We start from the raw sequence: 14,810 nt of genomic DNA, 5'->3' as shown, positions 1-14,810 counted from the left end.
GAAAAATACTGCTCAACTCATGTAAAAAGGACTGTAGGAAGAAGCAGACACTGAGCAGATTATTGATGTTAAAAATAAGAAAAAAATAAATTGTACATAATATATATTATTAAGATCAAGAAATGTAAATCAAAATGCCAATTAGAATAAGCATTCTATGTACAAATGTATATATATTTATTTGGATTGTACGTAGATGCTTTATGGTTAATAAAATATACCTAGTGGCTTTGCGCTTCGCAGCCATATGACTGGGGGAAGGAGTGTCCTAGGTTCGATTCCCGTCACCGACGTGAGGAGCTTAAGAATCTTCCTCAGCCATAGCCAAGTTAGTCCGTCTTATCTCGACTAACGTGGACAACAGGGTTTTTTCCAGCAGTTTATCTGAGGTTTTTCATCCCGCAAGCAGGCAAACCGGTCCAGTGAACACACAGAGTACAGCCATAGGATATCGCCCTTAGGGGATGCAGCAAGGAGTGACGAACCGGCTGCATTAATTTCATCGTGAACCCCTCATTAGGGGACTGTACCCGTCCTAAAGGGATGGATGATATCAATCAATGCCTACAAAGTCACGTCGTCGGAAACGACTGAAAGGGAAAAACCATTTGTGGGTGTGTTCTTTGGTTGGTTTGTCCTTTTGTGCCATGAAAAACCCCCATTTCTAGGAGGACAGAACTCTTATCTCCGTATGAAATTGGCTAACTCATCATTAATTAATAGAAGTAATGTTCCATAAGTGAAAACAACCCTCTACCATCATAACTACTCGAGATAAATGAATTCGCTCATCTTGGTTGAAAAGGCGTAAAAAAACTAAAAAAAAAAAAAAAACTAGCATTCTTATTAATAACCAAGAGTCATGCTTAATATCAGTCGCTGCACACCATTGTACACTCTCTTCCAAATTAACGTAGAATTAAAATTTAAAAAAAAATTAATTCACATTTTTGTATAACAATATTAAGCCTAATTTACTTTTCGTTACGACATACTCTACTCCAATCAAAAAAAAAAAAAAAAAAACACGATGTAACATGAATTCCAAATGACTTATTTTCGAGGTACATTTTAAAAGACCCTTCGTAACAAAAATTCCAGAGGTCGCCGACCCCTCAAAGGGAAACACGATCTTAGTGTGGTACCTACTGCCATGAATATTACACAGAATGTTCTTGTTCAAGTCACGCCTCATCAATAATAAAAGAAAAAAATGAAATAAAAAAAATAGCGATGGGAATACGTGCTCATAGAGAACCTCCTTTTGCCAGTCCAGAGTTAGAAAAACACGCGATGGTCAGCAGTTCTAAATTTGCGTGTGGTGTCTGTCCTTATTGCATTCACCCCCCCCCCCCCGCTTTTCTACGGGAAAAGTTCGAGTGCAAATGGCTGTTGATGAAGCTACTTTGCAACGGAGTGAGTTTAGTCGATGACGGAAGAGGTGCACAGGGAGGGGTGGGGTTGGGGGAGAAAAAGGCTGCCAGTAAAACTATGCTTACCTAGAAATGAGTTATTATTGATCTGACTTGAAGTCTTGGGCTAATTTACGCTTTCGTTTTCTCTGAGTAACTCCCCGGAGAAAGAAAATCCCCTTATTTTATGTTATGAATCTATCTCCTCCAAGAGGGCTTAGTCTGGTAATAAAAGATTTTTGAAATTCATGACAGGTGGATATTAATTAATGTCGTGACAACCAGTAGCTGACACTCGATTAGCTGATTTACATGCTCATTCAGCAAGAACGTACTCTGCACACATCTCGCTCTTTCTCTCCATTCACAGTTCCATTTTCTATGCGAAGTGACACTGAAAGGTTTAAACATAATAATTCACAGAAGCAAATTATTGGTTGTTCCTATAAAGACGAAACATAACTTCCTTTGATATTAAATATTTAGAAAAAAAGACAAGTGATAGAACTCTCAGTAAAGACTTATGTTCTGTAAGAATACCTGTAATAAAATCCATCTTGCTTAAAAAAAATCTCCAGCCAACGAAAATTATGTTATTTTCATATATCAGATAATAGAAGGTGGCTAAAAAACAGATCTATGTTATTTATTAAAACTAAATTAATGTTAAGAATTTTTTGAATACGAAATTTAAATTAAAGATACAAAATAATTCTATACATTAAAATAAAAATTGTACAGTTTGCAGTGCCATCTATACGTAAAAGAGAAATATCACTTTTGGTTAGTAACAGACATGCAAAATAATCACGTGTCTATTGACACAGGGTTTTGTATACTTCAGTGAAAAAAAGAGAGAATTTCTCTAATTTTTAAAAGTCTGATACTGTCTCAAAATGATTAACCAATGCACATCGCATAATCCTTTGTATATATTGTAAATAATGGAAATGTATAGTAAGAAAAACTGAGCTACAAGATTCAATAAATACCAGTTTATAAACACAGGTACAATAAGGTTTCCATTACATTTTTGTTTGAAAACATGAAACCACAAGATTGTCCTGGTAGTTAGTTGTGGTCCATTTAGACACTCAATAAAGAATGACTTAAGATGGGGGAGATTGGGAGAAAGGGACATCTACCTACCAACTCCGAGGACTATCTTGTAGTTTTGTGTCTATACAGGAACAATATATGGGGAAAAAAACAAAGAAATGAATCCTTATAGTTTCACAACAATCAAATTATTTCAATCCGGTGCTCTTCTGAAGCCAGCAGGAGAAAGACCGGACTGCAGACAGGAGGGTGTACAAGAGAGTAAAACGCTGTTTACTCTGTGTTGGCGTTTATATACAAGGATGCTGCACAGCAGCATAAATCACAGTAAGCACCACAGAATAAAACATTCCCATCTTTGTCCAAAGAGCGAAGACGCTTCACTTAACTCTCAGGCGAAGGTCCACCACGAGTCGAATCTTCCCTTTGTCAAGAATGAGAAGTGCAGTTGTCTGATTCCACCGACGATGCCAACGAATAATTGGCCGAGTCCCTTCTCTGGTGTTGCAAGGCTCCGTTCGGTTGAGATACGACAGTGAGATGGTTCGCTTGCGTTGCCCTCATCATCATCATCTGACTGCCGCTCGGTGGCGGTGAAGTTGGGGATGGTTTGGGGGATGTTATGTTAACCACCGTGGTGGGAAAATCGGGTTGATCGGTGAAGGATGTCATGCGAATGTTCGTCGCGCGTCCGAAAGGTTCCACGGCGGCTGTGACGTCGTTGTTCTTGGGTCGTTTCTGTTTCCGATGGATGACCACGGTGCTTTCGCCCGTTTCGCTGAAGCGGCCTCCGTCCGCTCGGAAAGTACGAGGTAGGTTTTTGTCTTTTAGTAACACTATTCGCGGGGTGCGATCGCACGCAGGGGGTGGTACGGCAGTTCGCTGCAAAGACATGCTTTTCCACGTGGGCTTCTGCAAAGTCCCTCGAGTGAGATTTTCCATGCTGGAGGATCGCTTGTCGCCAATGCTGGCGTTCGAGTGGACTCCGCTCGACGATTCGCTGCTGCCTTTCTCAGGAGAGGTGGAGGACTCGCTGACTGATCCCGATCGGGGCGACACATTGCCATCTTCGCCGTTGCCTTTGGTGATGCCCGAGTCGGTGCTTCTGGTACTCCGCGGAGTGGTGCTTCCAAGGGGATGTCGGTGCACTGCAACGGGAACACGAAGTTGTCCACTGGTCGGGCTGTCTTCCAGAAGATTCTCGTAGTCGCCATCGTCTGGAATGGGAACTCCATCCGCCGCTAGGGGTCGCAGTAGTTTCTGCAGGATAGTGAACCAGTGTAAAACTAAAGGCAAACAAGACAAATGAGGAATTTGTTAATGTTACTAGATAAGTGTCTTAAAGGGGTCAGCTTAATATATGACTCTGCGTATACTCTGCATGCATTACGGAAGCCGACAGACACTCTATTGGTTTGCAGCCAGTACAACTTAGGGAAGTTAAGCGTTAAGTTCACTTATGGCTATCAAAGTGCATCGCTGCATTAAACATGGTTGGGCATAGCATTAGTGAAAATGTATGGTGATTATTAGAGAAAATTGCACAGAGAGAGAGAGAGAAAAAAAAAAAACAGATAAAGAAAATAAAAATAAGAAGGTTATAGGATCAGAGCCGTAGCAAGGATTATTGGCTGGAAGAAGCCAAAGAATATTCCACTTAGACTCCCCAGCTAGTTGTGATTCTGGCAGGTGAATGCTTGACTATGGCTTCGGTGTTCAAATGTAAATCAGGGGTAGTCCCCTTCTCGCATACCCTTGCTACGTTTCTGGACATGAATTTAAAAAAAAAAAGAATAAAAAGCAAAGAGTAAAACAGCCTAAAGCCAAATATTCGCTTTCATTTCTCTTACCTGTCTTAGCTGTCCATCATCGCCATCTCCATCTTCGCGAACGCTGGTCATGTCCCTTAACGTAGCATAGTCTCCATCATCAGAGTCTGAAAGATCCTCAAACTTCACGTTTTGCTTCTTAAACCTACCCACTATCTTAGGTGATTTCTTCAATGATCGCGTCCTTCTACAAGTTCCAGATGAAAGTACTCCATCTTCAAATATGACCTTGTGTTTCAATCCGGGTGACTTCCTTTGTGTCTTGAGCCATGCTAAGCGGTCAGTTTCAGGTGATTCTTTCGTTTCTTTAGGGGAAGGTGGTTTGGGTTTTAGCCAATAGATGTCATCATCGTCGGTAGGAGAAACTGGTTTTTGAGAAGCCAAAGATTTGTGAACAAGATTCAAAATAGCCTTCTTGGAATCCTTTTCTCTTACTTGGTAGGTCTGACCGCTATCGATAACCAACAAAGGCGCTTCTTGACCACCCTTACATCCTCCCATGTGAATATCCTTGGACAATGGAAACTGATCTCCAACAAAACTCCACCGATATTTAATTGTCAAGACTAACCACAACATAATCCATAAAAAGAGATGCACAACTGTCCCTACCACTCCAGCAAGCACCACTCCATCCAGACTTCCGCAATAGACCAGCATAAAATCGTACATTAAAGGGGATGAACACAGCGCCACCAAGAGAAGCACCAAGAAACCTCCAAGATGGGGAGCATAACCCAATAGCCTTCTCGATTCTTGCTTCCAAGTGATCAGATGACATCTGTTTTTAGCGTCTTGCCATTCTCGATATTTCTGAAGACCGTACATGTACATGACCGATCCGGAAAGCGTCAAGACTGCCGTATAAGACAGAAAAAGCAACACTGACAACCGAACATTCAATAGAAGTGGGCTGAATCTTTGAAGAACCACTTTGGGACCAAAGATGTGAATCTTGTAAAGTATGGCGAATCCGGTATAAACCAATAGCATTTGAATAGCATTCAGGATTAGCTGACCAGAAAATAGAAGCCCGAAACATTTGTTAACTTTCCAAAACACTGCTGGATACCGTAGTGCGTACACCAGTACTGCCAAGGTATAGTTGATGAATTCTGGCGAAATCAAAGTATCTTCTTCGATTTGTACTTCAGTACGATGAGTAATACGAGATTCATTTTCTTGGGATTGGTTTAGTACTTCAGTTTCGTTCAAAGTTTCTAAGAAACTCAGCACTACCAGACGATTTTTGTAAGTAACGAAGAAATCCAGATCTGTCCGCCAGATGGCGCCTGTAAACACACAGAATGGTTTATCAGTATGTGTACATGTATAGCTGAGGACAATTTAAGAAACAGTATTGAAATATTACAGAGAATTGAAAATTAGTTATCATTTAAGAACTATTTTAAAATATTAATCAAGTAAAATTTTCACTTTAAATAAATATTAGTAATCTATTACTTAAAAATTACTCTTAAATAACCGAGTTATAATTATAAATAAAAATATTTCACTTTAGAATATTTCAAAAACAAAATTTAAAAATGAAAAAATATTCAATTGAAATTTATCTACTTTTTCATTTTAACATTTAATTTTTAAATTGAATGTTAAATTTCTATTTTTAAATTGAATGTTTTACGGGCATAGAAAAGTGTTCTGTAGATATTGTAGTCGGGGGGGGGGCGGTTTGGGGAGTTAAAAAGCCCGAATTTCCAGAGGGCATCCACCTTCGTATCCGGCAAACTCGCTTTTATACCAAAAGACCTAATAAAGGTTCCGCGCGGCATAGACGGGAATCGAACCCAGGTCTATCCGACCAAAAGACTTCGTCAATACTGTCTGAGCTACGGCGGCTCAGTACCATATTTATTAACCCGTACATTAATCACGCTAATTACAAAGGTAATTAATGAATATCAGCAAATAACGAGAATTGCCTCAAGTGCTTTCATTATCATTTGACATCCGCTACTAAAACTGCAGTTCGTTATGGCTACTGACGGCCTCTTCATCCGTTGAACGAGATTTCATATTGGGCTGCATATGGAATAGATAAATTAAACAGTTAGCAAACTTCGGACACTATACTACCCTAGCCTGACATCCTAACGATTACATATAAAAAAAAATCCTATTAAAAAATCGAGGATACTCCGTCTGGATACCGGATCACGTGGCCTAAATCGTGAGCCCAAATAACTACTTGTCATAATACATAATTTCATCCATCTAATAAAATACTTTTTTTTTTTGTTGTTGCATATCTGAGCCTAATCACGTCTGTGGGATAATGGCTGTCATTCAATTAAAATATTCATTTTTTTTTTCGTTTTCCCTGTGATTTGAACTTCCATTAATTCTAAATAGAGTTCAATCTGTGCAATTTTTTTTTTTTTTTTTTTTTTTTTTTTTTTTGATGGTCAAAATCTTTCTACCACATTCTTTCTTTTTAGATCTTTTTCTCTTTGTGCCATGGCATGTTCTTTTCTGAAGGATGGATCTCGATATCATTTTCTGTAGGATAATTATGAAGAATTTATTTTGTCATATCTTGCAGTATTTTTAGTAAGTGTAGTATCCTGTAAATAATCACTTGGGCATTTCTACAAGAAATTCTTAATAACCTACAGATAAGAGAGCATCGATGTAAAATAAAAACAAACAAAAATTGATTGACCACGATTTATTTATTCGTTTTAATCCATTTTTTTTTTAAAAAGAGGGAATAAATTTATGGCTGGTTTATCAATGAAATTTTATCCGAGGATGCAATACAGTGATCAGAGATTTTGTCAATTTGTCACCATTTCTTTTTACAGAAAAGTATTTGCTTTACTTTTAGTTCTTGACACTCTCTCTCTCTCACTCACACACACACACACACACACACACACACACACACACACACACACACACACACACACACACACACACACACTTCAAGACGTTACAAACTTGGCAAAATTAACCTTCATATTATTTAGATATCAACAATAAAACAAGCATAAATCCTCCAACTATTTAAGAGTCAATTTATTTTACTATTGTCAGTCAAGCAACGTGACACAAACAGAGCAACAATGCTTATAAAGTTACTATGGCCGTCATTCAGAACCATATCATTCAAATAACATTCACTGCGTATAATTATTTAATTTATTAGCAAACTTCAATAAAAAAAAGACATAAAACAAAAGAATTCTCATAAACAATCAATCACAAAAAGTTCATTTACTCACAGGTCATTAAAATGGTCCTTAAAAAATAAAATAAAAACTTTTATTGTAACACTACATTACAATCTTAATCGACAACCAAACGAAAGTGTGTTATCATTAAAAATAAAAGGCCCCTTAAAATACAGATAGTAATTTTATGTGTGAATAGAAATGTATTATTTTCCATGTCTTTCGAATTATGCAACAATCACCACTATCGTTATCTAGGCCATGAAATTATAGACGTTTGTTATTATAGCACTTTTTTTTTTTTTGGTTTGTTGTTTATGTCATATCTGTTCCTACTACAATTTTCTAAACTGTTTTATTTCAGCTTCACGTTTTTTTTTATCATTTTTCAGAATGTCTTTCACGTAAAAAACGGGTCTAAGATAAAGAAAATGTTATGGTTAGACACAGTCCTATATTTAGTCATTTTTTTTTTATTATTATTATTAGAAACCAGGAGACTGGTTTCTAACACGGTATTTTATAAACTCAAGTATATTCTCCTAGGCTTAGATGTTTCTATATTTATATTGACCATTTCGTTCTTGTTCTCCCTTGGTGGATGGGCAGTATGTGTGTGCGCTTCCTATGCGTTCGATGAATTAAAAAAAAAAAAATACGAGTAAAAACTGCTTTTAAGTCGTGTAACTGGACACAACCCTATTGGACTACATAAAATAGACTTACATACAGTAAATATGTGTTACGTTCTCCACGCCTACAGAAAAAATACCCGCTTTTTGAAATAGTTTTGAAACACTTCTTGGCTATTTTTATTTATTTTTTATTATTATTATATTTTACAGCAATCTGGTATGTATTTTGACTTAGAGCACGTTTAAAACAATAATAAAATAACCATAATGCTTGTCTTCTGCAGCGAAAATGCGGTAATATTGCATGTCAGTGGGTACAGTATATGTAGGTGGCGTCTCGATCACATATCTATTGCTATAATCGCTGCACGTTACAATTTTTATAGCTCATCCACCATTTTTAACATTCCAGAGAAAGTGTAGTTTGCACTACTCTCGCCAGGTGTCAGGATAAGAATGTAATAAAAATAAAAACTACATTCAGATTTATGAAATTTACTTACTAGTAGAATAAAGTGAAAGCTGCATTTGACGTTAACCGTCAGATGACAGCACTTAATTTATATAAATTTCTCATTTCATACTTTTTTTTTTATTAATTACATCTAATACAAAACTTTTCTAATCCAACAAAGAATTTTAAACGACAAATAAAAAACAGCATACAAACCTATTTGTCATTTTCTAATATGTAATAACAAATTTACGGTTTCAACCCTAATAATGATGAGGAATGTGGGAAAAATGGCTTTAGACTAGTCAACCATGTCAGAATTTGTAACGAGACAGAAGAATAAATGGCACAAAAAAAAAAAAAGAAAAAAAAAATTAAAGATTCAACGTGTGTGTCACAGTAAATTAACCACTTTTGACAGAAGACGGCCGATTTAAAACTGATATTACAAGGAGTGATTCGATTTTTAAAAGTTCTGACTTAATTATTCAACTGTGTCAGCGAATTGTACCAAAAAAAAAAAAAAAAAACACGATTGTCAGTGATGATAATAGTCAAATTATATTTACAAAGTTGTTAACAGACTACATTCTATCTACTAGTGGCACAGGATCCTATTTCTTTGACCGCAAATGCATGATCCTGTGCCACTAGCAGAGATTTTTGGTTTTTGGCCGTATACGGCCAGCGAATATGAAAATCAATAATTTCCTAATCTATCGTAATTTTTGAAATTAGGAAGTTAAAAAAAAGCAGCAATTTTTCGTATATATATATATAGTTCACATACTTTACTCAATTTTTTTTCTGCTTTATATCCCATCCCAGTGAATGGAAGCGACTTTGAAGATCCAAACTGCATACTTAGCGCTGATTACCTTACTTTTTTTTTTTCTTTCCTTTATCCAGGACTTTATTGTCGGTGGGATAACAAAATCCCGTCATCAATCAGCTATTTTTCATGCAACGCTGTAAGGAGAAACTTCTATTGGCATAATGATGCCTTTTGGTGCATTTTTGTAATAAACAGGTAGACCGTTGTATTTGGGATAGAATTTAATTGCAAAAAGATATGAAACCGAACTTGTTTTCTGAGATTATGAGAAAGAAGTCATTGCGCTAGACGCTACGTATAACATTATATAGCAATCTCCATTTTTAAAAAACCTGTTCTCGAAAGAAGTGTAAAAATGATAGAGCCAGTCTTAATGCATCGGTGTGCTAATGTTCAAGAAAAATTTAGATGAGCAAATAGTCAGATTGCTGTTCTAGAAATGATATCACTAATTCTTTGAAAGAATTGGAGCTCTATAAATAAATTTTCATGATGCAATTTTAATTAACTGAATTATTAACAAAAACTATTATGATGACTATCCATATTTATATAATATATTACAATATAATAGTTTCGCTTGTTTCAGATCAGTTTATTTTGTGTCTACCAGGTGGCAGAGTAGTCAGTGTTCACGGTGAATAGCAATTTTAACTACCAATAAAATTCTAAATAAATATTAAAGGAAATATATGTATATGACCATACAGTTACAATCTTAACTGCCAGAATATCACTACCAAATATTTCGTTGCAGTGTAGTTTTCAAATGTACGGTTTTAGAACTGGTTTATTACCATTTTATTTTTGTCTGAAGAAATTAAATTGATAATAAAAGTTAAAAGCTTCCTTGACTATTTTTATATACTAAAAACAAAACGAAAGCTTCTCGTAAACGTACATATAAGATATTGAATTGAATTTTTTTATAGTAAAAACAAATTGAAAGTATTAAAAGTGAATTAAATAAGATATTGAATTAAAAACGCACGTCCTTATAAGGACTGGCTTAAAGGGGCGAAGCAAGAATGCTTTTCATTATCTGTAGAGGACAGTGTGTGGATAAGGTGTTATTGAGCTATTAAAGCTCTGATCATGGCAGGAGGGTAACAGCAATAGCCGAGCCTCAGTTAGAACTTCATTGGCTACAGCATTGCCATCCATTACCCTCCAACGGTATTTTGGATTCAATGAATCAATCACCGCATCTCACGGTCGATTGATTCCCAATTCTTCTTCCTACTCTCAAAAAAGTTTGCGTATAGTAAAAGATTCACCTTTATATTTTATATACAAAAAATAAAGTGCTGTTAGATTGTTTTTATAAAATTTATTGTTAATTAATTTAAAATTATAATTTTTCATTAATTATTACAAACTATGTTAATCATATTTTAATATAGCTAATCGGTAATTCAGGATTATTAATAATTCTAGGTATTAAAGTTATTAATGTTCAAAACTTTAATATATTTGAATATTCATAAGTTATTTAAATTAAATATTTGGAATTTAACTATATAACTAAGAAAACTATTATGAATATTTCTAATAGTTATTTAAACTATTATATAAATAAAATTATAAACAACTATTTAAAATTCGTTATTTAATCTTATTATATGAAATAAAATCAACTTTCTCAAAAATATAATTCTTGAATAATAGGAAACAGAAAGATGTGAAAATAGATTTTATGCAAAATACTATCTTTTTCATGTGACTCCCTCGTACAAAAAATTTTAAACCTGTAGTGTATTAGTACTGGGGGGGGGTAGCTAAGGCTTTAGTATTTTTAACATCCTACTTAAGTGTGTATTACTTTTAGTTTAGCCAGAAATGAAAGGAGGGGGGGCGGTAGAGAATGGCTGTAGTCAGCACAGTTCCTATCAAACAGTATCGCATAACGCGATATTGTCTTATTAACCAGATTAATTCTTTAAAAGATTAAATATTTTTATATAAAATATTATATAAAGTTATATTTTAGATTATTTTTAAAAAAAATAATTACATTTATTTGAAAATTTTGAAGAAAATAAGTTTTATCTTAATAAGCCTTTTATTTTTATTAATAAAAGTAATGATAATGTTTGTTCTTTTTCGTAATTATATCAGGTAAGCAGTTTCTAGTGAAGACTGTTTTTTTAAGAGATTTTTTTTTTTACTTCATATTCTCCGAGGGAACTCGAGTTTATCAGCACCCTTTCTTTGAATGCATCTGTGGCGTTTTTGTTCCATTTGTAAAGCGTCATTTGCAGTTACCTCTATACGTAACAAAAGAGGTCCTTCGTGTAGAATTTCAAGTGTGCATTAAAACAACTTGAAATTCTGCTATTAAAGAGATTCACTCTTTCTCTTCTTGTCTCTCATTATACTGGGAAAAGAGTGTGAAAATGTTAGCAATTCTGCCAAAGGCGCTCAGCAAATCATAAAACGAATGTAAAAAAAAAAAAAGGAAAGAAAAAAAAAAAAAGCCATCTGTTGATAGCTTAACGATGTAGGGAGCTCCTTCTTCCCGGAAACGAATATTATGAAAAATGAAATGGGGGGGGGGAGGAAGAAGACAACGCTTGGCCACATCGATCGAAATCTCTGAAAGCGATAATAACTGAAATGAAGTCCGTAAAAGTCACCTGCAAACATCAGACAAGCCTGCGCCGTCGAAGTGTAGGGGGACAATTGAAGTTAAGAGTTGGGGGGGGGGGGGGGCAGGAAATGGAAAGAAAATGAAAAACGGGAGGATGTTGACGCGGGTATTTGTTCGCTGAAAAGAATAACGAGATTGAGGGGAGAATGCAGGAATGGATTCTATTCAAAGCTAACCGTGATTTAAAAAAAAAAAAAAAAAAAAATGCTCGAATTAAGAATGAGAGAGAAATTAAATAATCTTATTATTTTCCCGGTGGCCACAAATACGTTCGCACACAGTTGAACAATATCAAAGTGTTGGTAGATACCTAATTAAATTCCAACTCACTAATGACGCCATCAAGGGTGGGGCCACCACTACAGTTGAAATAACTTCATTATAAACTATGGTTTTTTTTTCTGAACTTAACGGTTAGCTCCCTATTCCTCCCTCCCCTTTTGCAAGCAAAGATACAATAGACTGTAACCTAGGTGATGTCTCAGATCAATAATCAAGTTCTACATGACAGATGATGTCTTTTATCGATTCTGCTAGCAAAGTCCTTATCTGGACTTTCTATTACACTTCTCATCACAACTGAGTTTGCAACAATGGGTGCACGCGAGGTGTGCAATCATGGAAATGGGCGAACCGCGAACACCGATACGTTCATGACGAAGCTGTCAAGTGGGAATTTGAGTCGAAATACACAATGACAGGGGTTGTTTTGGTTAATATCGAACTCAGAACTAAATGACAGAGTTTACGTTTTAAGTACGGTTCTTCGATTTTTTTTTTTTTTTTTTTAAATGCGTAATGTTATCTTTTATTAGACGGAGACTGGATTTTACTTATTAAAAAGAAGAAACTGCATACAAAAAAATTACAAAAACAAAATATCAGAAAAGAAACAACTGTCGTTTTTCTAAAAATATTTTTCTTATATAGAATACATATTCAAAATAAAACAGATATAGAATAAGACTATAATAATTTTATTTTATTATTGTAATAAAGTTTAAATGATACACCTTTTTGTTATTAATAGCTTTGGTTAACTACATTGAGTGAAGACTCAATCGACCGTGAGATGCGGTGATTGAGTCATTCAATCCAATACCCGTGGAGGGTAATGGATGGCAATGCTGTAGCCAATGAAGTTCTACCTGAGGCTAGGTTATTGCTGTTGCCCTCCTGCCATGATCGGAGCTTTAATAGCTCAACTACATTGAAATTAAATATTCCATTCAAATTAAATGTTAACAGATTTTTGTGTGAAATTAATCAGGTTATTAAAAATATTAATAACAAATTATAAAAAAATCTCAAGAATAATACGAATTTATTAAAAGTACAGAGTGCAAGTTTCGCTATTGTAGTATGCTTGAAAATAAAAATATCTTTTCTAAGAAATAATAACTGCAACATTTGCTATATTTAAAACATTATATCTTAAAGTTCTTAAAAGAACTGGGCGATGGACTGAGTCCTTGACTCTTTATCCCGTCATCGGAATGAAGAAAATCTGTGTGGATGGAGTGTTATTGAGCTAAAAGCTCTAGTCATGGCTGGGTAACGGCAATAGCCGAGCCTCAGTTAAAACTTCATTGGCTACAGCATTGCCATTTATTATTACCCTGGAAGTCCTAAAAAGGATGTTAATTTTTTTAATTTCATTATTATAATTAGTGATACGTTATAATATATGGCGGTGCTGTTTATTTTAATTTTACTTTAATTATCTTTAAAAAATCGGAAACATTACATTTTTATTTACTCTATTTTTATATTTTTCATTTTTTATTATAATAGAAATAATATGAAATTAATAATGCATGTTATTTTTAGGATATTTTTATTTGAAAATGTTTATAAATATATATATTTATGATTGTTTTTATGATTTTTATATTTATCTTCTTAAAAAATTCGAATCTGTTATTCGATTTTCTAAAATATATACCTTCGTTTTATGATTGCTTATAACAAACCACTGCATTCGTTCTAATTATAATCATACGTTGATATTAAAAATAATAATAATAAAATAAGAAACATATTCAGTTTAAAAAAAAAAAAAAAATTTTTTTTCCGGTATTTTAATTTATTTTGAAAATTGTCCCAATAATGATGGATCCGAAATCTTAAAAAAAAAAAAAAAAAAAAAAAATGTAGAAACTACTACATCAGCATAAACTTTCCATTCACAGTTATTTCATACTCTTGACTTTATAGTTCACTTCTTGTGTAATTATCTCTTCTATTTCTTCGCTATTTCTGTCTGTATCCCTTCCCACCACAGCAGCAGCAGCAAAAGGAAGGATGGTGCTACCTTTAAATTACCGTAGAACTCCCAAAGAAAGCTCGCATTGATGTGTATTTACATGGAAAGTAACGCAACTCCCATCCATCTTCCCAGTGCCTACAATAAAAGGCTTCGCATTCCACTTTACAGATGAATTTCCCCGATGTCCTTGTGAGCTACAGCTGTCCTCATTCTCCAGATGACAGAGAGGAATCGGGGTTTCTGGCCAGAAATTCTCATATCTCACATTCATGCGTCAGGTAAGCGTGCAGGATTGGAAGCAGGCGATTGGTGTAGACGGCGCTAGTGCTCAAAGAATGGCATGTTTTTTTTTTTTTTTTTTTTTTGTGATGCTGAGAATTGTGCAACGTTTTGTAAAACTATACTATTGTGTGTATGTTGGACGCACAGCTGCGACAGTACAAGTCATGTAATTAGTTACCCAAGTGACGTCA

At 34.8% G+C, this 14,810-nt stretch overlaps 1 protein-coding gene across 1 annotated transcript in view; it reads right to left on the bottom strand.

Moving 5' to 3' along the window:
- Nucleotides 1–2,485: 2,485 nt before the first annotated feature.
- Nucleotides 2,486–14,810, bottom strand: part of LOC150106844 (uncharacterized) — a 35,444-nt gene continuing 23,119 nt past the window's right edge. The window contains exons 3-4 of the mRNA XM_090392760.1: nucleotides 4,322–5,592; nucleotides 2,486–3,731 (exon numbers count right to left, since the gene is read on the bottom strand). Of these exons, the coding sequence (XP_090248886.1) occupies nucleotides 2,901–3,731; nucleotides 4,322–5,592 (2,102 nt within the window). The 3' untranslated portion in view covers nucleotides 2,486–2,900. The remainder of the gene's footprint in view (nucleotides 3,732–4,321; nucleotides 5,593–14,810) is intronic.

This window comes from Typopeltis vanoorti, chromosome 5 (genome assembly GCF_054136105.1).
Source record: "Typopeltis vanoorti isolate ZY-2024b chromosome 5, IOZ_Tvanoo_1.0, whole genome shotgun sequence".
Taxonomy (NCBI): domain Eukaryota; kingdom Metazoa; phylum Arthropoda; class Arachnida; order Uropygi; family Thelyphonidae; genus Typopeltis; species Typopeltis vanoorti.
Note: the sequence above shows the minus strand (reverse complement) of the source record. Positions and strands in the feature narration are given on the sequence as shown.